This window comes from Buteo buteo, chromosome 15 (genome assembly GCF_964188355.1).
Source record: "Buteo buteo chromosome 15, bButBut1.hap1.1, whole genome shotgun sequence".
NCBI lineage: Eukaryota > Metazoa > Chordata > Aves > Accipitriformes > Accipitridae > Buteo > Buteo buteo.
The window spans coordinates 29,974,186-30,000,427 of NC_134185.1; the positions used below are offsets into that span (position 1 = coordinate 29,974,186).

The following is a 26,242-nucleotide window of genomic DNA, read 5'->3' on the forward strand; positions in this document are numbered from 1 at the left end:
TTGCATTGGTACATGCATGCTATGTGCTTGTCCCATGGAGACAGGCCCTACCCTGTTGTGTCATCTTTATACTTACAGTTAATGATCTTTTGACCATGGTAATAAAGGTGGTGACATATTATTTTGTATAGAAGCATTGATGCAGACACCCCCTTTGGGTGCAGGGGAATTATCATTCTCACTTATGAAATATCCATTGTATGAGACAATATTGCTCATTATTCCAAACCCTAAAGCTACAGATTCCTCTTTTCCCCACCCATTATCAGCATTGTTAGGTGTTTCTTTGAACTTTAATCCATGTAATAGGATCTTCAGTACACTTGGGCATTTCCTATTCTGTGCTGAGTGAGTGTTAGTTAATGGGAGCTCTATTCAGGAAGCCCATTAAACTACTCAATGTGAAAAATGGGTTATAAGTTGTTTGGGGACAATGAATGCAAACATAGAACTGAGACACACGGTTGGTTGAGATTTGGTTTTAACAATTACTCTGAAGTACTTTAAGTAGAACCTTTCTCCACTTGTGTCATGATGCTTCTTGCTGTAAATTTTGTTCCTGAATAGATGAGTTTGCAACTGTTTGTAAGCATGTACACAACATCTCTTGTATTATATGCTCCAGATGTGATTAACAGAATCCCAGAGAAATATATGGTGGCATTTGGATAATTCTTGCATCATCATGAAAGTTAGCATTTAAAACCATTAGTTTGGCTTCCTTTTTAGTGGTTTTTTTTTTTTTTCCTCATCCTGGTCTTCTCAATAATAAGAAAAGAAGAAGTTGTGTGGGTTTTTTTTCCTCTGTGTTTTTCTTTTTTAAACTCCTTTTGTTTTGTATCTGTATTAAATTCATGCCATACAGAGTGGTGCAGTGATGCAGAGAGCCTTGACATTTAAATGTTAATTTTCAAAGTAACTTTTTAAATAAAAGCAAAAGCTAATGCAGACAGGTGCTTTAAATCTCAGTCCCCTCCCTCTCTAAGATATCCCTTGTAGTGGTCATTTAAATAAAGAAATAATTGAATTTTTTACTTTACTTTGATCACTGACTTCTTGACCATGGTTACTTTTGGATCCCCCTGACCTTGCTGGTCAGCTAAGTCAGCCAGGTGTCTTCACTTATTGAGTTGAGTCAACTTATTCAACATTAAGACCCTCTTTATGAAGAAAGCAACAATTTTTTTCTCTTCCCTGCTGCTGTTGGAGAAGCAGTCACTGTTTCCTTGCTTTTTGCAGCAGGGGAAGCTGCCTGTCTCCCAGCCCTCGCAGCACAAACCTTTATGAAAATTTTCTATCATCAAAGTGCCTTTTCTGGATAAGTGGAAAGAAGCTGCCATAACCGCTTCAGAGGTCTGTTGGGCATGGTGTGGCCTGTGTCTGGCTTGGCTTTCTGTCTTCCTCTTTTTGCTGATCTCAGCCTAATGTTACAGGGAACAAGTGGGGCTGTAGCTTGAGAAGGCCTTCAGTCTGGGCAGAGTGCCTTAGAACTGGCACTGCTGCTTGGAGGAGCAGTCTTGTCTCCTCTTTTGGCCTTCTCCTTTGTGTTGATGCAAGTGGTAGCACAGCCAAGTGGGATCTAATGGAGGAGTGAGCCGATTGTGAAAAATTAATTTACGTATTGGCATTTCTGCTGGGTTATCTTTAATGTAGATAATTTCCCTGATCTGGAGCTGCAGCAAATGCTCCTGTGCAAGAATGGGGCAAACTCCTGGGGACAGGATCAATGGTGAGCAAAGAGAGAGGCGCCTTCTTTTGCTGACAGAAGTGGCTTAAAATGCTTCTTTGAGCTACAAGCTTTGAGCTGAGTCTCCTTTTCCTCGAATAGTACCGTGCTCTTCCTGAATCCTAGGGGTTTGCTATGCTTTTTGCCCCATTACCACTGCACTCGCCATGCTTTATCTCTGACAGGGGTCAGTCAGGGATGTTAAGAATGAAAAAAAAAAATAAAATGAGTGCATGCAGGGATCCTTCATGAGTATGCCCACAGGTGTACAGGCTTCTAGCAGTTTGCAGTGTAGGTACCTGCTGAGGAAAAAAAAGAAGAAAAGGCTGTATCCCTGTGACTCTGTTCTCCATAGCTCTTCACAGGCTCTGCCATGATAAATTTTCATGGTTGGTTTTTGTACCTGTTTACATCTTTGGCAAACACAGTGTGCCTAAGCTATTTATTTTTAGCTGCTTTTCACCTTACCCAAAAGTATTTATTGAAAGAATTTAATGTGGTGCCCTTGGTACTTCTCATATAAGAAATACTAAAATACTATTCTCTGAGATTTTTTTTTTCCTGGAGGTGGGTTCCAGCTACATTATTGCTGCACAATGTATGGCACATTTCCCGTGGATTTTGCTTTAAATGACCATTGATTTTCATCTACTGTTTCATCGCTTCATTGTAAATATTTATGGCCATTTGAGTCACTGAGCATTAAATTTCCTTCCGACTGTTTTCAATCAGTTTAATCGATACTAAAACTGGATCTGTGTTATTGGGAAAGCTTGGCACTCTACCTAACCTGAGAAGGTGGGTGTGCAGCGATGACTGTATGGAGCAGTACACATCCCCCACAGCTCTCCATGTACCCTGTCATCTTCTTTCTTCTTTTGGGTCATTCTCAATTCTTGTACTTTGTTTCCCTATGTTAATCAATTACTAATTTAAAAGGTCCTTCCTCTTTGTTTCATGGAAGTTGAGTTTCTTGAAGGGTGTTCAGTTGGGGCAGGGAGGGAGGCATTTATCAAAGTTTCAGGGAGAACTTGAGATGTGTTTCAGCCAGCCTGATTACCATGTGCTTATTGTCCTTGTCAAATAATCTTAACAGTTCTAACATGGTGCAGCTTTCCTGTGCAGAATCCATGCAGCTTCCCTGTTAACAACCTCCTTTGCCGTGTAAGTGCAGTTCCCTTTTTCGTAGAGTTTCAGCCAGCTGATGTCAAGGGGAGTGGTGGCTTGGGGAGCTGGCACTGAGTGTGGGAGAGCAGCTGGAGCCCAGCACCGGCTGGACGGGACAGGGCAAGGCCATTCCTCCCTTTCCAGGGCTTCGGTGCCGGGAGAGCATCTTGCTGAGCCGCTTTGGGAAGAATTTGTTGCATGTGTAGGAGCGGTTTGGGGTGATTAATGAATACCGCGGTAGCAGAAAGTATCTGGCATCGTTAGCAGAGCAGAAGAGGAGGAGCGGGATGGGAGTGTGGTAAGAGTCAAGTTGGTGTTTGTGACAAGATAGATCTGTGGTGCCAGTTTAATTGAACAAGCCTGTTAAGTGAACCACAGGCAAAGTTAAAGGAGTCATCCAAAGGGAGGGATTTCTTCATTTTGCCTTCTGCCTAAAGCTGTTCTTTGAGAGCCTGCAGTATCTGAGGTTATAAGAGGAGGAATTAAATAGATGTCTAAATCAAACAAAACCGCTTTCCAAAATCCTTTCCCTATGGAAAAGATTTTATTACATTGTTGTCATGGTAATGGAGTGCTGAATACATCATAACCTCTTTTGCTAAGTAAACAGAAAAGACGGTGGGATACTTTTTGCCTTTGAAAATAGAAAGTTTATTAAGCTGCGTGGGAACATTGTATTCTTAAATTTAAGAAAATAAAAACTTTCTGACAGCTCAGAACTCTCTTGAGTTTTACCCTGGGAAATTGTGATTATTTCCCCCCCCCCTTAAAATAAACATAAGAGAGCTTAAGTGGGATATTTAAAATTTCCTGGTATCAGTCAGAAGACTGGGGGAAAAATTAACATACTTTCATTTAATCTAAGAACTTCTTTCTATGAGAAGGTACCATGTCTTTAAAATTCCAGAACAGCTTTACTACAAATACTTCCCTCCATGTTACAGATGATGAAATGGAGGTAGAGTGACTTGTTTTTGTAAGCTAATGGCAGGATCAGGAAGAAAACGGACATACCCTGATTGTCAATAGAGCACTTTATTCTTTGGAGCGTGCCAACTTTCTAGAGCATTGCTGATAACTGCCCATGTGTGAAATCTGGTGCTGTATTTGTTGTAAATTAGTAACAGGCGTTCCAATAAAAGCGGAAACGTCTAGCTTTGACCTGTGCTACTAATACCAGAGCTTTCTGTAGTTGCTGTGTGTCATTTGGAATGACCAGAGTATGGACACGTTTCAGTGTCTTCAATCATGCTGTTGTCCTTGATAACTATATCAGAGTTACTTTCTTCATAGTTTTTTTTTTTGTTCCCTGCAGTTAATTGCTTAAATCTCTCATTAAAAAAAAAGAAAAAGTGTGCCATCCCTTATTTTTGCCTTAATAGGCAATTCTGTTTTAATAGTAAACGTACAGCCTTGTGGCTTGCTCGTTTCCAAAACAGGTTGCATACCAGCCTGAAATGGCTGGTGTCTCATGGAACATGCTTTCTTGTGGGGTGGATGCTGTTTAGTTTTAGGCAGATTTCTCACTGAGGTTGAATGGTTTTGTATTCATTTGTGTTGTGAAGTGAAAGTAGCCACACTGAAGAAGTCAGGAGCGAAGCATTACGGTCTGGCAAGCAGTCTGACGTCCTTTGGCTTTGCCTGAGACGGCTTATTTGTCAGGTTACATCAGATGGGATGAGAGTACAGCCGTGCCCAGACCTGGCCCAGTTGTGCTGGCACCAAGCTGGGTGAAGGGGCAATGGATGATCCGTGCGGGCTGGAATAGAATAGCTGACTAGGATCAGACCAGTGGGTGCCTAACGGGGATTTTTACTGTAAGTTTTCTGTACATAGGGGTTTTTTTAGTGTTGCAAATTTGATGTATTTAACTGTTCTGGATGGGTGGAGAAAGGCATATAGGGTACAAAGAAATGAGTACATATTAGATGGAGTGCAGAGATTTAAATTAAGGTGAAAATGCTTAATTCTGAATGAAATAATCGGGGTGTATTTAATTTCATATACAAAGTACATTAACAGGAATCTTGCTGGGAACAAAACAGATTAAGAGGTTTGAAGTGTTTTAAAGTTCTTTTTTACAGGTTCTGTTAATCTTATTGCATATATGCATAAATGGTTTAAAAAACCCAGCATTTGTAGAACATGATCTGTTTGTGCTGTGCAGGATGTTAAGTTGATTGTATGCCAGATATGAAGGCATATTTTAAAGGATGCACATTGTGGAAAATTTCCCAAAAGGAAAACTCTGTCATCTTCAAGATAAAACGAAGATTTCTTCTCCCTTCCCTCTTCTTTCTTTGTGTTCTTTGGAGGGCACTTTGTTAGATGCTTTTGTTTCTAAAGTGAGATTTGTCCATGCCGTATGATTTTTATTAATCTGATACATCATAAAAATCATGCCTGATTATCCTAGGAGTTTTTTAGAACATCCTATGATGTGGACCTAGTGCTCTTTGTCTGTGATTAATTATTATATATCAAATGAGGTCCTATTCAATTGTTTGTTACGCATCTCTTGAAGAAGTGTTAACCAAAACCAAATGGAATTTCTAGAAAAAATTATCATCAGGTTTCCATTTCTTTATTAACTCAGTGTCAGAGTTGCATAGCTTTACTGGTTGCTTGTAGTCTTCTAGTGGAAGCTGTGCTGATAACATCACCCCTCCTTTCTCTGATCAGTTTTCTTTTTACTCTTCCTACTTTCCTTGTTAGTGTACTGGGAAATACAGGCTGGTTTATTCTAAAAATGCAGATTTATTTGCCTTTTGTAGGCAGTTAGATAGACCTGGATCTGGAAGATGAAGTAGACCATTTCTTGAGATCTTTCCTAGCTGTCAGTGCCCAAGCTGTTAAGCAGTCAGTTGCAAATTAATTTAAGTGAGCACTGCTAACCTCGTATTTCTACCTGCCTACTCTGAGATTATGTCCGTTTCAGATCGTTAGTCTTTATTAAATGGTATGAGAATGGTCTTTGTATTGAAGAAAGTTTCTGCTCCCTGTTCCTTCTGTAGGGCAGATGCCCAAAAGATCTCTGCAGCCAGCTCACAGTCCCAATTAAGAACCAGGTCCTCTGATTCTCATGGAACTCAGTGGAAAAGCTCCCATGCTGTCTGCCATGCACAGTAACAGACGGAAAACTTTTACTGGGAAACTGTATTTGGACAGACTTAGAAAATGGCTTATCGGTTGTTGCTCAGAAAACACTTTGAGGACGTGTAAAAGGATGCCTCTATATAAATTCAAAAAAAGTGTTTTGTCTGTCAGAACCAATTAGCTTGAAAAATCTTATCTGGCATATAAATGAAATTACAGATGTGTAAGAATCTTTATTTAGAAACCAGAGTGGTTTTGCAGATGAACTGTTCGCTTTGCTACCCTCCCTTTTTCTCTCTCCCTCTTCCTTCCCCCAGCAACTTTCCTAGTGAAACACAACATGTCCATTGACTGTTGGATACTGAGGATACTGAAAAACAAACAACTTCTGCAGTAATGCCTTATCCATTCACTGGAAAAGGTGCACATCATTTTGTCTGAAAGGCTGATTCAATTACAAAACCTGACACTGGTAAAACTGAGAGTTTTCATTTATTTATTTATTTATTTATTTGGCCTTCAGCTCCCTTTTGCTCTCATAACCATTAGGATAAGACTGAATGTTGGTTTTATTCAGAGGAGTCCTCTTTAAAGCTGAACAAAACCACTCAAAATCTTCCAAAGTAGTTGAAAAAGGAAATAATTTGATAAATGGCATTCTTAAATCCATCTTCCATGGCAGCTCTTGCCATGAAGGGTGGGAAATACCAGAGAGCTGGGAGAAGAGCAGATGAGACCTTCAGCCTCCAACTTCTTCAGGAGGTGATGGGTTTGAAATCTGAGCAGGAGAGGGGCTGGCAGCTTGTGTGGGTGCCCAGTCTGCCTTGCTGGGAGGTGCAGGTCAGTGTGAGAGAAGGGTGAGTGGAAGCTGAAGGGCATGCCTCAAGGGGATGGAGTTTTGTTTAAGATGCAGTAAACCCTCCAGCTGTCCTCTTCGCAGCCCAATCTCTGCTGCACCGTCCCAGAACGTGTTAATGAATTGCCTTGTGTGTATACAGGACTTTGTATTTGCTTTACTTAAGAGGGTGCACGTCATGTCAAAAGGCATAGTAAATTTGAAGCTGCTGTTACGGTTTTAAATGCTGCTGAAGGCTTGTTTTTGTTCCTTGGGATATTATAGTTGAGGTTTTTCAAGATTGAGTGAAGTGGAGGGTTTTGGATAATTTTCGCCAGGCTTTAGAGACCTCTAAAAGCAGCATCTTCCAAGCAGAGATCATAACCCTAGGCAGAGTTGTAGTAACGCCGAGTCCTGTGATGAATGTCATGGATACTCAGTCCTCATTTAGTACTTTTTCTAGTGCCAAGGTTGCCACTTTGAGAGTTGGATGGTCATTGCCTTGAAAAGGAGCAGTGGGCAGGAGGAGTAGGCTTGGCACTATCTGAAAATCTGATGCCTGCCATGAGGACGGAATAGAAATTACAGAGTGCCCAGATTCTTGATCGGTCTTACTTGAAAAGTGCCTGTGGCACTGTCCGTTCACAGCAGCAGCTGTGTGCTGGGGATGCTGTAGGTTGTGTGATAAACTCTCAGTGGGCTGTAGTGCGTGGGAATCGGACAATATTAAACATTACAGGGAGAAGCATCAGTCAGGTTGCAGTCAGTTCAGATGGTTGTTTCTGCTTCCCTCTTTCCTACCACTAATGGACCAGTTCTGCTTTAGCTCTTTATTCTTAAAGTTGCTTGGGGCAACTTTGAAAACTGTAGTTCAAATGAGTATGTTTTAAGGGAAGTACTGACGGAAGCTGTCGGTATTGTCATGAGGACTGTTGACCTCTAGAGAGGTTTTTTTCTTTATTCTTTTTTTTCCCCTCCAAAAAAGCATTCTATGTTTCCATTAGCAGCTTTTTTGTTGTTTTGAGGTACTACATTTATACTACAGAAAGCTTACTTAACAGAGTTTGTGATCAAAACAAATAGAGTAGGAATCTGAGGACAAAAGTCTCTGATGCAATGTGAGTAGAAATGGGGCTGCCACTGGGTGCGTGCCAGCTCTCATCAAGTGAAGCAGATGATTTGGGTACCCTGTGATACACACACATCCAGGAAGGTCGTTGAGTCAATAGAGTAAAAAGTCAGGGATCCGTCTCATTTACAAGTCTGGAATCGAGTACAGCCGTGGTAAGGATATGCCATTTCAGTGTAGGGGGCTGCTTTGCAAAGACTTCTACCAGGGCTAAATATAGACATTGTGGATGCAATGTGCATGTAATGTTTTGTGGTTGCTACAGCAGCCTTTGATCAGGACTGTGGCTTATTAGTCAAAAATAAGCTTCCTTTGCATATGCAAGTTTTCATTAGTCTAAACAAAACACTTCATTTGTTACATAGATATATTCACTTTTATCTGTTATAAATCCCTGTAGGTTGTTTTCGTAGTAGTCAAGACCTGATCTGTAAAGTTTCGCACACAGTAAATCTCTCTTGCTGTGCAGAGCATGAACAACTACTAGTTGTCTTACAAATCAGTAGGTTTGAATGAGTGGGGAACCACAGTGTCCTCACTGAGTTGGCTGCAGAATGTGAATCTCCTGCTATCATATTTTGGGAAGCATTTTAAGAAATATGTGTACATACGTGTGTGATAGACACAGCTTTTGCAAGACAGTCTTTTGAAATGTTTCACTGGGAAGTGCTGGTTGCATGTGATCTGAGAAACTGACCCTTCTCAGAGGTCTCAAGCTGGATGTTCTAAACTTGGGAACTGGTTTTAATGTTTTATTTAAAAAAAAGCCAAAAGTGTAGCCTGAAATGTCTGACTATAATTTTCAAATGTTCTGTGTATTTATTTTTATGTTGTAGCCTGAAAAAATATATGGATAGCATCTAAATATAAAAAGTGGAAGGAAGAATCTCTGAAATTCCTGCATTGTGTTAGTAACTTAATGTATTAAGTTTTCCCTTACGTAAACTAAAGCTGTGAGATCATGTAACCTTTTCCCATTTGTGGTGACTCATTGATTATCTGTATTTTCTATGCCTAATTCTTCCTGTGCACGTAACAAAGTTTTTAGCATCAACAAGATTAATATACTACTCCCTCCCTTAGGTACCTTGTAACTAAGAAGTTAATGTACTAGAGAGAAGGACCATTAGATAGATTAGTTTTTCATTTTGTATGGTATGTGTCAGTGATTCTTAACTGAGGACTATTTTAGTGATGCTGACCCTCAGCCCATAAAGTCAGCCTTTGCTCTTGCTAAGCAAGTCAGTGCTAAAGATGGTGATTTAGCAGAAAATTCCATGTTAGGATTCCTGAAGCATCTTTCTCACTTCAACTGTGGTTTAAGGATTCTTCTAAAAAGAAAATAGTCTTGTTGCTATAGTGATAAGTTGAAAGATTTATAAGCAGCTTGTTAAGATTTCTCTCAGAAGAGCTATAGCAGCTGGAAAATGTTCCCCCACAAGCAGTTTGCGGTCACATTGGTCACGTTGCGAAAGGAGCTGCTGGGTGACATTTGGAGTACCAGGTGGTGTGGATTGTGCAAGGACAAATGTGGAGTAGCATGGGTGGCCGCTGGGAGATAACCTTGGACAAAATGGAAAGAAATAACAAGTTTATATCAAAACAACTAGCTTTATAAAGCAGGAGCAGTTGACTGTGAAATAGTTATGTTAGCTGTTGCATTATAATACGTTATGATCTGAGGTTTTATGATATCCTAAGCTTCATCTTGAAAACATGATTCAGTATCTTGTTTATATGTTTAGATGTATGGTGGTTTAAAACAAAACAACTTTTTGATGTTTTTTGTTTCTTTTTCCCCATTCCTTCTCCTTGGTAAACAACAGTAAAAACTTTATTACCTTTTTTGTTATTCTTGACAAGATATCCTTGAGATGATGATATGATTGAGGAGTATGCTGTAGGATAATCTTAGTTACCAAGTTACTGATGCAAAGTGTGTTGTTTTTACTGAGTTGCAAGGAATTCTGATGTTAAATTCATTTTGAAAAAATCAAGTTAGCAAGTGAGTTAACTTGTCTGTAGAGGTTGGCTACATCTTAATGTTGTGGGTTTTTTCTTTATGCATAGTTTGAAAAAGAAAAGGCAAGCCAAACAAAACACCGAGACTGTCTCTGCCAATTCCCCTGGATCTCCTGTTTCCAAAACACCTTCTGCAAAAGATGATGAAAGTAAAGTTATTTTGGAGCAAATCAGTTCCTCTGAAGACAACTGTAAATTTGCTGGGGAAAAGGAAACTGCTCCAGACAAAGAAAAGAAAAAGAAAAAATACAATCAACTGAAAGACATCAGACGCACAGAACTTAAAAGATACTATAGTACTGGTGAGTTATGTTAATGCTATAGTATTTTGAAATATGTTTGTTTTGAGAACTTGTTAATGTACTTTTCTCATATTCTGTAGGCCTTCCTTAAAAGGATAATTGACTTTGGATATTCTTCCTGTAAAAAGAAACAGAATTATGTAGTTCTGAATGTCATTTGCTTCTAACTTTAACCTTGCAGTTCTGAAAAAATCCTTATTTTTTGTTTCTCAGTTCTAAAACTCAGTGTTGTTATAGGCAACAGTTAAGTTCATTATTGTATTTTATTTTTAATTATTTTTAAGATTTGTCTTTAATGTTTTATGGCATTGGGGTTCAGGTCTTTTTGGTGGAGTTATTTGTTTCATAAACTGATGTATACTGTTTAAGACTAATTCATACTAGTTTTATCTGTTGAAGTGTGAACAAGTAAGTAAATTGACTACATATTTTTAAACAAGATGTCAAACGGCTTATGTGCTGGATGGCTCATTTCACCCTCATCCCCCCAACTGTATCAGTACCTCAGTTAATCATACCTTTTTTTAGATTTATTCTTGCAAGAAATTGAGAAAAAATACAGTTTGTGCATAAATATATGAGATGAGTCATATACACATCTGTTTGCAGTTCTGGATTGTAATTTGTTAGATACTCTAAGTAATTTTAGATACTATTTATGAAATACTTCTTCCAGGTTTTCTTTCGGTATTTTGTAGGAATGAAGTCTTAGATTAAGAGAACCCTGGTTCCATCTTGTAAGGAATCCTTTTTAAAGAGAAGGAAGGGAACAGAAAATTGTAGGTATCCTCAAAGCAGACTTCTTTCTTGCTCACACCGCGTGTGCATGGACGGCTGACTCCTAAGGAGGATTACTCTTCAGGAGAAAGAAATGAATCCGCAGTAAAAATGTTGTTATGCGTTGACTGGCACATGCAGACTAGTCTGCACCTGAAGATTATCATTTATGAGGCAACACAGGCCTTACCAAAAAGGAGATAAATCTTGGAGTAATGTTTCCTGGCAAGCTCAAGTGTTTACAGTGATTTATTGATCAGTCCATAATTTTTGGCAGGTTTGAATTTGATGAGATCAATAATTTGGAAACTAAAAGAAAACTTGCTTCTCTTTGTCTGAAGTTCTGACCACATTATTCTTGAAATAAAATCTGTAGAAGGAAAAGTAGAGAATTGTTAATGAACGAACCCGTGAACTCTTTCTGGTTTGGTAGTATGCTAATTTTAAAAAATCAAACACACCAAAATACAAACTTCTGTTGCATTCCTAGTAAAGTGCTTCTGCTAAAAGCAGCAATTTATTGGTGGTTTGTACGTAGAGGAATTTGGGGTTTTGTGAGGTAGCTGAATTTTGTTTCTCTAGTGTTTCAGTAGTTTGGTGAAAAATTCTGTGACAGTTGGCACTTGCGGTGGTGAGATGGGGGAGAAGGGGGCCGATGGCATCCCTCTCTCTCACTGAAGAGTGTGGCAAGGGAGAACGTAAAGTTGTCTAGGTAGTCTTTGGCTTGCAATCCAACAGTCAATACAATTTTTTTTAATTAATTTATTTTTTTTTACTAATATTTGTTTCATAAGTGTTCCTGTGGTTTGTGTGGACTGGCATCATTGTGGGGGTGACTTGAAATGCTACTGGCTGACATGCGGGTGTGCAAAGCCTCTGGGTTCTGCAGAAATACAGAACTTCTGTTGAGAGGTACAGTAATTAAATGCTGCTGTTGAGCTGAGCACAGACCCGACTGACAAAATCCATAGAGAGAGAAACCCTGTTCTTGTTTAAATGCCTGCTTTCGGTTGTTCCTACACGAAGACTTTTACCCAGCTGGAGCATCAAAATTAAGGAAGTGAAAGTTTAAAGAGAGATGAAAAGTGGTTGTGAAACAAGTGCAATAGCTCCATGTTCCCTATGCAACTCTCAAAATGAAGTCATTTTTGTGGAATCATTGGTTGCCACAGTATTAGTCTGCATGTCTTATAGCTGCCTTTGTCCACTACAGCTATAGCTGGCAGTGGTTACCTGCTTAGCTGTTTGTTACTGTTGCTCTCCTGAAAGCTGCTGCCTTCGCTAACACCCCGAGCAGTTTCCAAAAGCTCTCTCTACACCCGTAGCACCCTGTAAGAACTGGACTTGTTTAAATAGCCTTTACCTGCATGCGGCAGAGGACAAAACCATCTTGTCTCGCTGAGCTGAGTTCTGCCAGGAGGTATGCGGTCAGCAGTTCCCTGCTGGGAGATGTGTTAGCTGCCGTGGTGAGAAGGTACTGCCAAATCTGTAAAGACTTTATTTTTTAATTGTTGATATGCTTTCATATGAAACTGGGTGGGAGGGATTATCTATGCGTATACATCTGTCTTCATTATTTAACGTTATGAATGCATATACCTCGGGTTTTCTTTTCATTTCACATGATTTTTTCCCCTTGAGTTGTCGCTTTATTGATGTTTCTGAGGTGCTCTGACTAAAATAGTCTCTCTCTTACTTATGGTTAACCATTTTTCTAGGTGCGTTTGCATAAGGGCTGGAGGTTTTGTTTGATGGTTGTTTCTTCCCAATTACCCAGCTTTTACTTAATGTCTAGAACTTTAAGAAAATCTGATACAAGAATTACTAATTCTTTTTCTAAATGCTTTCTGCACTTTGCCAAAACGCTTAGTTTTCCTAGTCAAAAGAAAAATGCATTAGATGTAGCAACAGTCTTGCATATTCTCATCTGTGTTGATACGATGATGCATACGATCTTTATTTTGTGACTTAATGGAGGTCTTGTCATAAGATGCTTGGAGCCTAGAAGGGTTATGTCTGTCAGTCTAACAGAGTGAAGAACTCTGTCCTCTGAATAATCTCCCTTTTGTATTTTACTGGACTATAAATCCTTCTCTATTTATTGTTCCAAGAGATCCGGGAATGGGCATCACATCTCACTATAATTTGTTCCTTACACACCATGTCCCTTCATTAGAAGTTCATGAATGTGTTTGCCTTTATGAATTTGTGAATGCTGACAGTGACATCCTTACTCTTTCATTTTGAATGTCATGCCTTTTAATAGATTTATGCAAAGGCTGATGCTCTGTCAGAAGGATTTTGTTGACTCAGTCAGTCCCTCTTCTCCAGTGGAAAGACTGTAACACAGTTTCTGAAGGCTGCGCAGAACTGGAGGTGGCCGTGCTCCCTGCCACGCTTTGTAGAAAACAGAGTGGTTAAAAGGCTTTTCTAACTTGAAGAAGATGGAAGCGCGGTGATGGAGGGAGGATCTCCTCGCCTGGTATCCAAGTGCCGCCTTGCGTTAATGCCTGCAGCCGGCGGGTGGCATTGCCGAGCTGAGGAGGAGGAGGAGGAGGAGGAGGAGTTGCGACTCGGACATCCTCTAGAAAGGGATCCTCCAGCATCCCTCTCCCCAGCCAAGATCGTTCTGTACAGCGTATCTGCTAGCACTGGGGTGGCACCGTTAGAAATAACCTCGTGGTATGAGGTATTGATCGCTTCTCTTGAGGCACTGCTGAGTGGCTGAACAGGTCGCACTGCCAGGTGGTTTCTCCAGTGTAGCCTCATATTTTCCTTTTCTCTTAGCTCTTGTGTTGTTCTTCAGTGGCTCTATAATGCTGGCATAATTTGTACCTTTCAGACTCCAAATCTCACCCTATAAGTCATTGCTTTGCAGATACAGCCCTTGTTCTCTTGCTTTAAAACAACAGAGGTGCCGATGCTCCTTGTTGCTCTTCCCTGAGGACCAATGGAAATAACACTCCTTTGTCCTTATTTTCGCCTCATCTCTTGGCTTATGTGGTAATCGGCTTCTTAACTTTGTCTTACCCTTTCTGCTGTTGTTGCTGCAGTAATCTGCTTTCAGACTTCCAAGGATGTGTCTGTCTGGCACAGTGCAATGGTTGCGTAGGCACTCCGGCTGCTATATCCAGCACTCAGGGTGCTCTCCCCTTCTTTTGGGATAACCTAGTTGACCTACTTCTGCAGCTTGGCTGTTTGGTTCAGGCACACTTTCTGTGTGAAAAAACACACAACTGTTTTTGTTGGAAAATGTTGGACTTGTTAAGCTTTGATTTTTTTTTTCTTCTTTTTTTTTTTTTCTTTTTTCTTTCTCTCATTGTTTTGCTTCCCCTCCCCACGTCATAGGCTCTAAAACACTTTCACAAAACGAGGGGAGTTGCAGGAACCCAGCAGTGGACCTGTACAGCCTTGAAGCACCAGTTTATTGGCTCTAGGGCAGGATGGGATAGATTTGTTAGATGGACTCCTGTGAAACTAGGAAACCAGGATTCCTGTCAGGAGTTGCTAAGCTGAGTGAAGGTGATCGTTTGTGTTGCCACTGAAGACACTGAAACGGGAAAAAATGTGACCTTCTGAAAGCAGGCAGTGTAACAGTGGTGTAAATTAGGGTCAAGCACAACACTCTGAATTTCATCCATATATTTATTCCAGTACAATATAATGTGTCTTTCTACCAGAAGTGCAGAATAATTCCTTGATTCCACTGATTTTGCTTGAAATCATAAGCAGTCAGCAGGTATGAGGAATTGGTCTCCATTAAAGAATGCATCATAAAGAAAAGTTTGGTTTAGATGACTTGTCCCACATCACGCAGCTACTTTTATCTTACCAACAATCCAGTTGACTAGCTTAATCATTCTGCTTTCTAATCATAAAGCCATCCTATTTCATTCACTGTATGGTGTTCAATTTCAATTTCTGCAGCGAGTGGGAGGTGAGACTAACAAAACCTCCTCTTATTGTAGCTCTGATTTCTGTCCAAAACAAGCAGGAGTCACAAATGCCGTAAGAGGGAAAATGATATGTGCCCATTTGATGAGGTAGTATATTGTGTGTTGAACAGGAGGTGCCAGAGTATCTCCTCAGAGTCCAGAGACAGAAAATGGATGCCTTTTTGACTTGTCCTCCCTGCCATCACTCGGGCAGGAGGCAATACGAGAGCAGCGCGGCATGCATGCAGTTACCAAGCCTCTGAATGTTCTGGGTAACTGGCCAAGAACAAATGTTAGTAAATAAAACAGAGAGGGCATAGCAGTTTTCGTCACTCATAATGTGAGATTTGCCCTGGCTGGCACAGAATCAGCAAAAGCAGCTCCCATGATACCAGCAGTACTTGCTCTGTTTCAAAGTTGAATGTTGCTTGCAATGCAGTGAAAATTTATAGATAATTTAAATTTAATGAAAAGGTGGGGCACTTACTGAACCCACTTTGCATAATAGTTTCTTATAGTTAGGTCATTTCCTAAATAAGCTTGATCTGAAGTGACTTTTCAGTATAGATGGAGTTGAAAATTTAAACTTCCTTCTGCTAATGAGTCCTGGTTTTGTCTTTTGTACTACCTGGTACGGTTATTCAACAGTAGGATGCACCTGAGGACTTAATTAAGGTGCTAGTCATAAAAAGGTAGAGTGCATTTAATAAAGTAAGAAAATCCATATAAATTCTTGCTGGTAATTAGCTAACTGTAATCTGTCCTAATCTCTGGGCGCCTGATTTGGTCAGCCCTATTCATGTAGCCAAGTACTTTGTAAATTACTTGGATTACTTAGAATACAAACTGGACTACTCATTGCTGTGTTAAAGTTGCGTAATACAACAGTAAGAGGAACAGGATCTGAATTTTCCCAAGTTCTGAGACCTTGCTTTAGCCTTTGCGTTTCAGGTTGGCTTCAGATGGCAAAAATGAGAGTGGGTGTAAGGACGGATGAAGAGGGAAATAATTTGTTTCTTCCAGAATCAAGATCTCAAATAAAATTAAAGCAGCATAGGAAGATGTTAATTTGGTTGTAATTGCCTGTGTAGAACAAGAGGTTTGGAATAACTTACGTATGAGCACAAACTGGATGTAACGGGCAGTGGCTGGTTGGGAAGCTTCAGGCAGTTGGTGTATTAGCATTGGTTGCTGAAACCATGCAGGAAGAATGAGGTGGACGAATAACTGAAAGGCAGCCAGTTTCAGATCACTTGTTTTGGAATAAGAACAGATGATCTTGAATCCCAGTGGATCAGTGTTAAGGCCACCAGGTTATATTCACCCTGAGTTGTTAATTGGTGTTTACTAGAAACTGTTGCATGCAGAAGGAATGCCTTGTCCGCAGGCAGGAGAATTTGATCTAAGCAGTAAGTACCAGAAATAATGCTGCTAATACTTAACTTCTGAAAATTTGGATGGAAATGTCTTAACGCTGCCTGACCTCCCCATGTGTGGAATCCTCTTCTAATTCTCATCTTGATGGATAAACTCCTGTTTGTTGTAAAACTAAGTAAAAGGCACAAATAAGGGAAACTTGGTGTTTTGTATGTAATCTGTAGGTATTGCCTATCAACACACAAGCTGGCTTAAAACCTACAGTTAAGATAGAAGACTGAGCTGTTTTTATGTCTGCTGTTAGATGGAAGTGAAGCTATATGGATATATAAAACCAAATTGTAAACTTGGCCATTGATAGTCAGTAAACTAATATACTTTTCAAGTGGGAAGTGAGGGAGTTGGAGTGGGAGAGTAAGGGACACAACACAAAAACTGTGTCCAGTAATATGAAGAGATTTCTTAACTGTGTTAAGAACAAAAGAGAAACTGACAATAATTTTAGCTCATTATGTGATGCTAGTGGTTGAATTTTCAGTAATTTTCTGATGTGCTTCTGGCCAGCAGGGAGGAAGAAAGGACGTAGAAGGAGAATTGATGTATTTGTATCCTCTGGTGTGATTTTCTCCACTCAAACAGTTAGAAATGAAGGTAAACATTAGCTTAATAGATGTAATCTCTTATTTTTTTTTAATTGGCAGAGCTGCTTTTCATGTAGGAGTCCTGAGAGTTTATTGATGAACCTTCTTGATCATTGATGTGGCTTTTCTTCATTAAGCCTTTAAAAAGGGTTCATACCAGATTTTTATATTCCTTCCTTTAATTTTCAAATAGTCAATCAAGGCCAATTGCATTTGTAAGAATTATGTTGCTGATGTTATGTACTACTATTTTGTGAGACCCTTGAGTTTATATTCTAGAACATTGTGAGTTTTAAATTTGGACAGTACATCCCCCCAGGAGGATGGTGAACAAGTGTGTTCAGCTCTGAAAGGATCAGGTGCTTGCTGTGTGTGATTTAACACTTTTATAGGCGGGGGAAAAAAGGTGCCCATCCTATTTGTACAAAGTTGTAAGAATTGTAACCAGTGCAAGTTACCAATGCTGAGTTATGTGAATTCATTGGTAATTTGAGCACAGGCAAATTGCATGTTTTAAAGGTAGGTTGTAGAATAAAGATTTCCAGGATGAGGGGCCTGTTAACTCCGAAAAATCACTTGGAGTAGTTGATGTGCTTATTTACCTCAGCATAAAATTGCAGAACATCACTTTGGAATAAAAAACAGTAGTACAGGTACTTGGAAGTTTTATGCAAGGGATAATGGGAATGACGGTGTGACTGCTGCTGAACCACTACGTCCAAGCCTGGTGTCCGTGATTCTAGGGTGAAGAAGTGCTAGACGGGCCACAGGAATGCCCATGCTGTTTCAGACCAGGGCCCGTTTAGTGCGGCATTTGTTCTCCCACAAAGGCCACACCTGGATGTCTGGGGAAGATTAACAACACAGTGAATTTTGTAAAATTATCCACACTAATGTTCTCCTGTCCTTCGATGATTTTCAGCTCTTAGGGATCTTCTGAGCTGCTTGCAGTTTGTGCGTTTAGAGAGTGTTCTTCCATATGCTTACCTTGTCTCTCCCTGGGCCTATGCAGGTTTCTACGATATCTTTTGGTAAAGAGTGCACAGGTTTGTTACCATTTGCATGAAGAGCAGTCTTGCTCTTGCTGGCTTTGTTTGGTGGCCACTGGTTCTTGTAGAAGAAACTGAACAGTCAACCCCTACTCACCATCTCCAAGCCTTCTATGATTCTTTTTGTACTCTTCTCTTTATAAAATACCCCCCTTCCATCATTTCCAGGCTGAGGAACTTTGGCATTCCTTACATGTAATCTGTTTTGTGGCTTTCCTTGTCCTTGTTACCCTTCTCTGAACCTCCAGGACTCAGGATGCTGGGACAGGGGATGTTTTTGCTCTTAACTCAGATTCTCTGACTTGATTTACTGTGAGCTCCGTTTAGTACAGCTCAGGGAGGAAGCAAATTTTTGGGGACTAGAGGGAGTTGTGAGAGACTCCTTCAGTTATAACTGTTCCTGAGGGGAGAAAAACCCAGAGCCTTATCCTAAATTACTTGTGTAAGTAATTGAAATATCATAGCAAAGAGTTTTGTCAGGCTGAGCGGGCTAGGAGATGGAAAGAAACAAGTGGAGATTAGAAATCAGGGATACCTTTTTATCAGTGGCAGTAATTACTGAGGCATAAAATTAAAAAGCGTTGCAGTGGAATTACTGTCACTGGAGAAGAAATACCAGGATTTCAAATTTTCTAAAAGTTACATTCTACTGTAGCAGTTACTCAAAGTAAGATTTAAGACAGTGACTTCTTGTGATCTATTCTGCAAAGGTCAGACTAGGGAATGACACAACTGGTGTTTAATCAGCTAAAACTGATCTTACTGCTGAAAGAACCAGGAGTGTTTCCAAGGGCTGTCTGTTTTCCCAGGGCCTGAATTTTCAGAAAGAGTGAGCACTTACATTCTTAATTATATTTAAATGCAGATGCACTTAACATCTCTGAAAACCAAGCCCTGAGGAAGGCAGGAAAGCTGTGGAGCAATTGGTCACATAGCACAAGGCGAGGCTGTGGCAGGTGTACGTGTGCAGGAGGGGAAAGGAAAGTGTCGGGAGAGTTAATGAAGAGAGTTGTCATATTTCTGCCGGGGATAATGAAGGGAAAAGGTCTACGTGGTTAGCAAGTTCTTCACTTCCAGGATCCACTGGCTCATCATGTTTGGGGTAGTTTGAACTTTCCCAGGTCTTGCCGGCTGCCTGTTGGGTCTTGTGCTTGCTGAGCGTGGGTGCCCTGTGAAGTTACTCGGAGTGCCTCAGGGGATGTGCAGCTCGTTGGAGGCGATTTTGGTAGCTATCTTGTCCTGGTGGAAAGGGTTGGACTCTCTTCCAGGTTTTTCTCTTCAACGTTTCCTGGGAGGGCTGTCGACCAGGCAGACTGGATCCTTTGCCTCTTCCCCCACCCAGGTTTCCAGGACCCGTGCCCTTGGTGCCTGTGGAGCAGTTTTCTGCACTACCCAGGTATATCAGTGCCGTAGTCTCTCTCCCCTGCACAGTGACTCTCTGTAGCTCTCTGAGGATCTCTGCCCGCGGGGAAGAGGCAGAATATTCTCTTTATAGTTTCAGACATGAGCTTTACATTTGTAAGGTTTTTATCTCTTTAAGGCAGGAATTTTCATAAGCCAAGTACATAAGGAGCATGAGTTAGTGCATTTGAAATCATATTGCAAATCTTTTGGTCTCCAAGCAGAGATGTGAGGGAGTCATTCTCGAGGAGTCTGTGTAACTCAAGCCTGGTATCCTCAAGGCACACTTTAATTTCTCTTCTTCAACAAGTTCCCATATTGTGCTTGAAATACACTGTTGGAAGTTAACCTAAATGCTCTGAAAAGCAGAACTTCTTTAGCCTGCATTTAAATATAATCATAAAGCCAGATCTTTTTTATTTTGTAACACTTTCGCTCCCAGTTTTCCACACTGATGTTTCCTCATGTCTCGTCAGTCTGTCATGATGTCTGTGAAGATGCGACTTGTCAGCTCACACTTGGGATCAGTACTGTGTATAAACTGAGCTGCTCTTTTCTATGGCTCCTGAGGATCTGTGTGATGAAGTGCTGGCAGTCAGCATCACATCAGATGCTGATTTCATCTCCATACATGAAAATAGAGCATGTGTCCCATATGTTTAGAGTCTTTGTGATTTTTGTCTATGTCTTTAACCTATGACCTCGTAATCACCAACCAATAGACAAGACAGTACAGCATGTTAATTTGAAGAGATGTTGCCCTGCTCGACTTACAAGGCATAGCCTTCCCAGGCAAGCTGCTGTGTGTTCAAGCAGCAAAATGAATGAAGGAAAACAGCATGTGTAGTGTTAACCATTTTCTAAAATGCACATGTCTTCTTTTGTGATGCCTAAGTATTACTTCTCTCAGCGCTGCTCCCTTGACAGGTTGATTTTCCTTGCTCTGTATTGTCTTTGAGTCCCTGATGTAGTGGATAGTCAGAAATTTTATGGTGGTACTTTTGTGATAGATGCATTTACGTACTGACACTTACCTGAATGGGGTTCACAGGTAGTGCTGTCTGTCAGACCACAGAAAGACCAGTGGGCAGCTTCTCGTCCACCCATCTCCAAAGCGCTCCTGAATCTACTTACACCCAAGGCAAGTAAAAATTCACTGAACCTTCGCTTTCTGCATCCCCTCATCTCTTGAAATAATCACCAACCCTTTTAACCTCCACCTTTGTATGAGAAACCTGGAACTAGCTCTGATTGTCACCATATCCCTCCCACGGTACACTTTCATAAACAATTTGAGCCAATCTAAGGTGTCCACACTGCTGCTAAAAGAGGACATATGCGCTGCCCGTCCTCCTCCTGAGCCCAGCTGGGTGGTTCCAGTCCTGGCCTTCAGCTGTTGCCAGCCCAGAGAGTCAGGAGCTGTTTTCCCTAGGCTGGCATCTAGCGACCTGGGCCAGTGCCGGGCTGGTGGCAGGAGCACATGGAGGAAGGAGGTTGGTGGAGTTGCCCCTTTTGGCAGCAGCTTCATGGTGGGATGGTTTAAGCTGCTTGTGGGGCTGTGCCCAAATCCAGTACTGCTCCAGGGGGACTAATGTTGGGTCTGTTTTCCGGGGGAGCTATAGAGAGTCATGTGCATTAAGCCTTTGTTACTGTCAAGGTAAATTCACTGAAGAAATTAAAGTTAGATGTGTGAAAGTGTTGATTTTTAAGCATTGCTTAGTCTGAGAAGTGTATCTGGTGTTTTTTCCTAAAACAAACAAAAAAAACCCCAAACAAACAAACCAAACAAACAATGTACAGTTTAAATTACACGTTGGGGATTGTTAGTCTTTCTTAATGGAAGTCTTTGCTTTTTCTCATTCCCACCATTTTGTTTCTTAACCCAAATGAACTCCATCCAGCAGAGGCCAGAGAAAGGCAGTGTGAAAGCCTTCCTTCCTGCACCTGGATTTTCTTCAGTAACTGAAAACAGGATGTAGAATTTGCGTAAGAATTGGGTTCCTGACCACACAGTTAGATGCCAAGTGTCTGAACAGCTTGTCTGGGCAGTGATAGAAAATAAGAACAACCTTCTCTATCTGACCAAAGGATACATGTGGCTTTCTTCTTGCAGTTCCCAGTAACACAGCATGTTCCTGTAGTGCGTTCAAAGATTGACATACATTAGCTATGCTGTGTGGTTTGATCCATTTATGCAGTATACATCTGCAGGTGACCAACTTAGCCAGAAAAGCTCTTTCACATGCAGTGAATAATGAGGGAAAATGCTATCCAAGGGAGCCCTTACCAGATACTTTATTACTGTCTTTATCAGACTGATAATGTAGAGTTTTTTTCCCCTGATTTTAAAGAAAACCATTTGTTCAATTTTTTTCATGTAATTCACCTTTCTGGGTTTTGGGGTGTAGCTGCCTTCTCTGCTAAGTCTGTGGTCACTGTTGCAATGTGGTAAGACAGCTAAGACACCACTGGCTGATAAATGTGGCAAAGCGCAAAATTCATTTTGTCCTGCAGCTCCATCTGGCTTTATCAGTGCACCCAAGAGGGCCTTTCTTCCTACACAAATACACAAGGAGAGCAGGATGTTTTAGAGGTAGATTGTCAAACACAGGGATCTTGGGGTAGATTGAATCGTCTTGAACTAGAAACTGGAAGAAGTGACGATACATGGTATGAACAGCTTCTGATCTTGAGTCTCCACATTTCTTATATATGAGTAAAGCAGAGGTCTGGATGGGGAGGAGGTTTCTGGATGCTGAGTCTGTGAATTGTCTTATGCAAGTTGATATTTCTGTGGAAGGTTGACTTAACATTGTTTATTTGTATAATGCTAGTCTTGCAAGTAGGGAACTAGACCAGACTGTTGCCAAACAGTCTGGAGTATATAATAATGCAGTTTTGGGGTTCTTGTTGTGTGCATACGCAGCAAGTTGGTAGCAGCCCATGCTGAAGTTTCTATTGCTGCATCTTTGCTTTGGCTGTTATTCACACTTCTTAGGTTGAAGATAGCACGTGTACCTGCACGCTGTGTAATTACTTCCCTGATAGCCGTAGACCTCATGGATGGTAGCTATTTAGTCTGCCCTGAGGCAGTAGACATCCATTGCTTGCAGGCTGTCTTTTCTGTAGCTGATAAATGTGGTTCATAAGCTTTTGCTCTGAAGGAAGATAAAGCACTTAGCTGAAGATGTGGTATTTGGCTGCTAACAACGGTTAATCTAAGGTGGTGTCGATGTGAAGTAGGACTTTGGTCTGTCTTGTGGACAGCTCAGGCGAACATTGTGCTCCCAAGTCCATCTTATATAGGCTGTTGGAGGTTGGTGAAATAGCAGTGGGGAGAGACAGTTATTAGTGGTAAATGAAAAGTAGGTCAGGAAGAGTCCATGGCTTTGATGACACCACGAAGCAGTTATCCAGGGCACGCAGGAACAAGCTCCTGTCATAGAAACGATGATCACTTCCTACTGTTACAGGCATGTCAGTATTTTGCTGCGACTCTCCAGGGCCAGAATAAATACATGGTTACAGTTACTTCCACAGTAAGTATAGTTAGATCATTTATGCAAAATGCAGGAGAGTACTTGCAAGTATTTTCCCATCTGAAATTTTCTGTGGATTTCCTTTTGAATGTCACACTTAAAGTTTTGTGTAACAAGATCTCCTTTTGTTTCACCACTGCTTTGTCTATATGCAGGAGTGTGCAGAAGGAGACCTGCCTGTGGAATGGAAGGCTAAAATTATCTCACGTGTCTTTGTATCCAGACAGCATCAGTGGGAACTAAAGACAACCTTCAGAAAAAGAACTGCGATAACATATTTCAGATATAGGACTGATAGTGAAGGGAGAAAACAATTGTTCTTTTCTAAAGGAAAGAATAGAGTTAGGACCTGGATCTACCACCCAACTGCTTCAGCTGTGATGGAGCTGGTTTTTACAGATGCTCCTACCCTTCCTCATTCCCATTGCCTCATTCTCCCCTTGTCCCATCCTTCCCTCCACTCTCTCATCATCAGTACTGACACCAACTTGGTTAAATGCCACCCTCTCCTGGGAGGATTAGGCAGGTTGGGATGAGGTGAGAGTTAATACATTAGTGTAGGATGAGCAGTAACTAAAGCTAGGAAACTACTGTTTTAAAGCATAATCCAAAAAATTAAGCTCCCCAGAAGTGAGGAACTGAAAACTTGTTTTTTATATGATAATATGGATAGATCCAAATTGTACACTGTTGCATTTTGAAATAGTGTTGCCCAGGCTAAAACCTTGCATATGAATGCAATTCATGGCGAAAAGCACTCTATAAAATGTCTGAAAAGGAATAGGAGCAAGATTAACTCTGCTGTTAGGACGCATAACTTGTAATTCCATAATGCTTACATTACCATGACCTCTTTCTTAACTACTGGTCTCTACCTACAGAAGCATGTCTGTTTTCTGTCTGATAGGAACAAGGTTATTGGTTCATCTGAATCCTTCCTGTGTCTTCAGACAGCACCTAGAGCGCGCGCTGGGAACCCTCTGCCTTTGCTGGACACCCTCTGCACGTCCTCCCTGCTTACAGCACTGCGCATCCTCTCCTTTAAACTTCCTTTCTGACCGTACTGTTCAATATAAAGAGTCTTATAGTTCTAGTCACCCCTCTTCAGTGCTTCTTCCTGGGTGCCCAGTGACATGCTGTTTCAGCAATACTCTTAAGTTTCAGTACATTTCAACTGCTGCCATATTGTTTTCCAACTGACATGTAGAGCTAAAGCTCTGAGCTGTTGGCTGCATCTCACTGTTTCTTTGCAATAATGTGTCAAATTTTCCTCTTAACCTCCCTCTGAAATTGAGTGGTGGGTTTTTTTTGGTTTGGGGTTTTTTGTTTGGTTTTTTTCCCCTTTTCCTAAACCTCAGTGACCTTTTAAACTAGATCTTTCCTCCTCTTACTTTTCAAGCAGATCATCACGAAGGAAACTTAGAATGCAGTGGCGCACATCTTGCCATCTTAAACACAAGAGATGCGTAGCTGCCTGGAGCTTGGCACTCTTGATGAGTGCTCATTCCCCCTGCGCTGTCCCTGCAGGGCTTGTGTCTCCTGCTCCATGTCCACCTTGTTCAAGTGCCAGCAAAAAAGCAGCAGTGAAGCTGCCCTGGACAATGTCTCCTTGCAAGGCTCCTGGTGGGAGGAACCCTGCTGCAGGGAGGCCCTTCACCCTCGCTCAGCTGGAGGTCTTTTTGGGTGTGCAGGCACACCTGCATGTCCCATTGCCCAAAAATACCTCATTGCCTGAGTACGGGTGCTGTCTGTCCTCCAGCTCTGTGCACAGCTGCAGGGGAAGGATGGCAACGGGTCCTTTCTTGCTTTGGCTGTGGTGGGAAAGGGTTGCTTTGCATTTCAGTGCAGTGTGTTCAGGTGGTAATAAACTGTTAAACATGTAACATGTAGCATCTCTTTGTGCCTCTGCAAAGGAGCTAAAGCTGCATTTTGGGGAGGAAGGAGTAAAAAACAGAGGGAATTTAAGTTCCTTGAAAATATTTGCAGTTTTTTATGTAGAAGCTGCAGTATATGAATATTGCATGAATATCAATAGCCAAATTCTTATTTAAATCTGCCTTAAAATACCTTCTGCATTTATAACAGAAGGAGTTACTACCTTTTTTATATCAGTTCTTTGAACTGCTTGTCATTTTTGTTGGGGCCCTGTATTTTTTGGTGATCTCCTTATTCCTTTGAAAGACTTGCTTGGAAAATAACTAGTGGAGAATCACAATCAATATTTATTGAGAACAGAGAAAAGTTGTTCAAGGCATAGATATTTCAGAGTCCTGTGCCTGGATTTGTATTGATCAGGGAATTGCTATTCTCCTATGGCAGGAGAAGTTTCACTGATGAAGGGGCACATGTGGTCGTGATGGGTAACAGCTGCCTTTTTGTTTCAAGTGACTTCAGCAGTAGAGAAGGAGGGGAAGCCAAATGATGATATGATTCAGTAGAGGAAAATATGCAGAAGTAAAGGTGAGGGCTTGGCAGGAAGCTGTGGGAAAAGTGGGAAGCAGAACAGAAAAACAAATGCCCGAGATAGTGGGATGTTGTGGGGTTTTTTTGTTTGGTTTTGTTTCTTTTTCTTCTCCTCTTAACATGGTAGCACTCCACTACCCAATCTGGGCAGGGAGTGTTTGTGTCTACCTTGCTGCCATTTCCTCAGGGAGCTAGGTCTGCTCAGGTGGCCAAAAAACCTTTTGATGAGTGTGCACCCCAGCAGCTGCAGATGGCTAGAGGAGGGAATGGGGCTGGGAAAATGTCTCTTCTTAGAAGGCTGCTGCAGCCTCTGGTAAGTGCTGGAATGTCAGAGTGGGTGGAGGGTGTCCCAAAACAGGGGTCTGGCCTCTGCGGTGGTGGGGTTCACCCACACTTGACAGGAGTTGAAAGAAAGACTTTTTATTTAAAAGTAGTAATTTTGATGTGAACGCTGTTCAGTTTACTTTGAGAGCCATGAGAAGAGCCAGAAAGGTGCTTGTGGAGATGCGATTAAATCATCCTGTACGTAACAGCATTGCTGAAAGTTATTAAAATGTCAGTCTAGAAAGTAGAAATGGAAAAAATTGTTCAGATAAACTGGTTTGTCTTCCTTCTTCCTCCTCTACCAGCCCAAGCAGGACTTTCATATTCTTGAGGTCTCAGCATCTCTCTAGAATGACTTAAGTGATACTTATTGTACTCCATCTCTGTCAAGATAGCTGGTATCAGGCCTCATTCACTGATAAGGGAACTACCCCAGGAAGCCTTATTTGCTTAATTTCT

At 41.1% G+C, this 26,242-nt stretch overlaps 1 protein-coding gene across 4 annotated transcripts in view; it reads left to right on the plus strand.

The window, feature by feature from the left end:
* Positions 1 to 26,242, plus strand: part of NCOA7 (nuclear receptor coactivator 7) — a 99,630-nt gene that overhangs the window by 38,400 nt on the left and 34,988 nt on the right. For all 4 annotated transcript variants that reach the window (XM_075046884.1, XM_075046888.1, XM_075046887.1 and 1 more), the window contains one exon: positions 10,024 to 10,277. In XM_075046884.1, the coding sequence (XP_074902985.1) occupies positions 10,024 to 10,277 (254 nt within the window). The remainder of the gene's footprint in view (positions 1 to 10,023; positions 10,278 to 26,242) is intronic.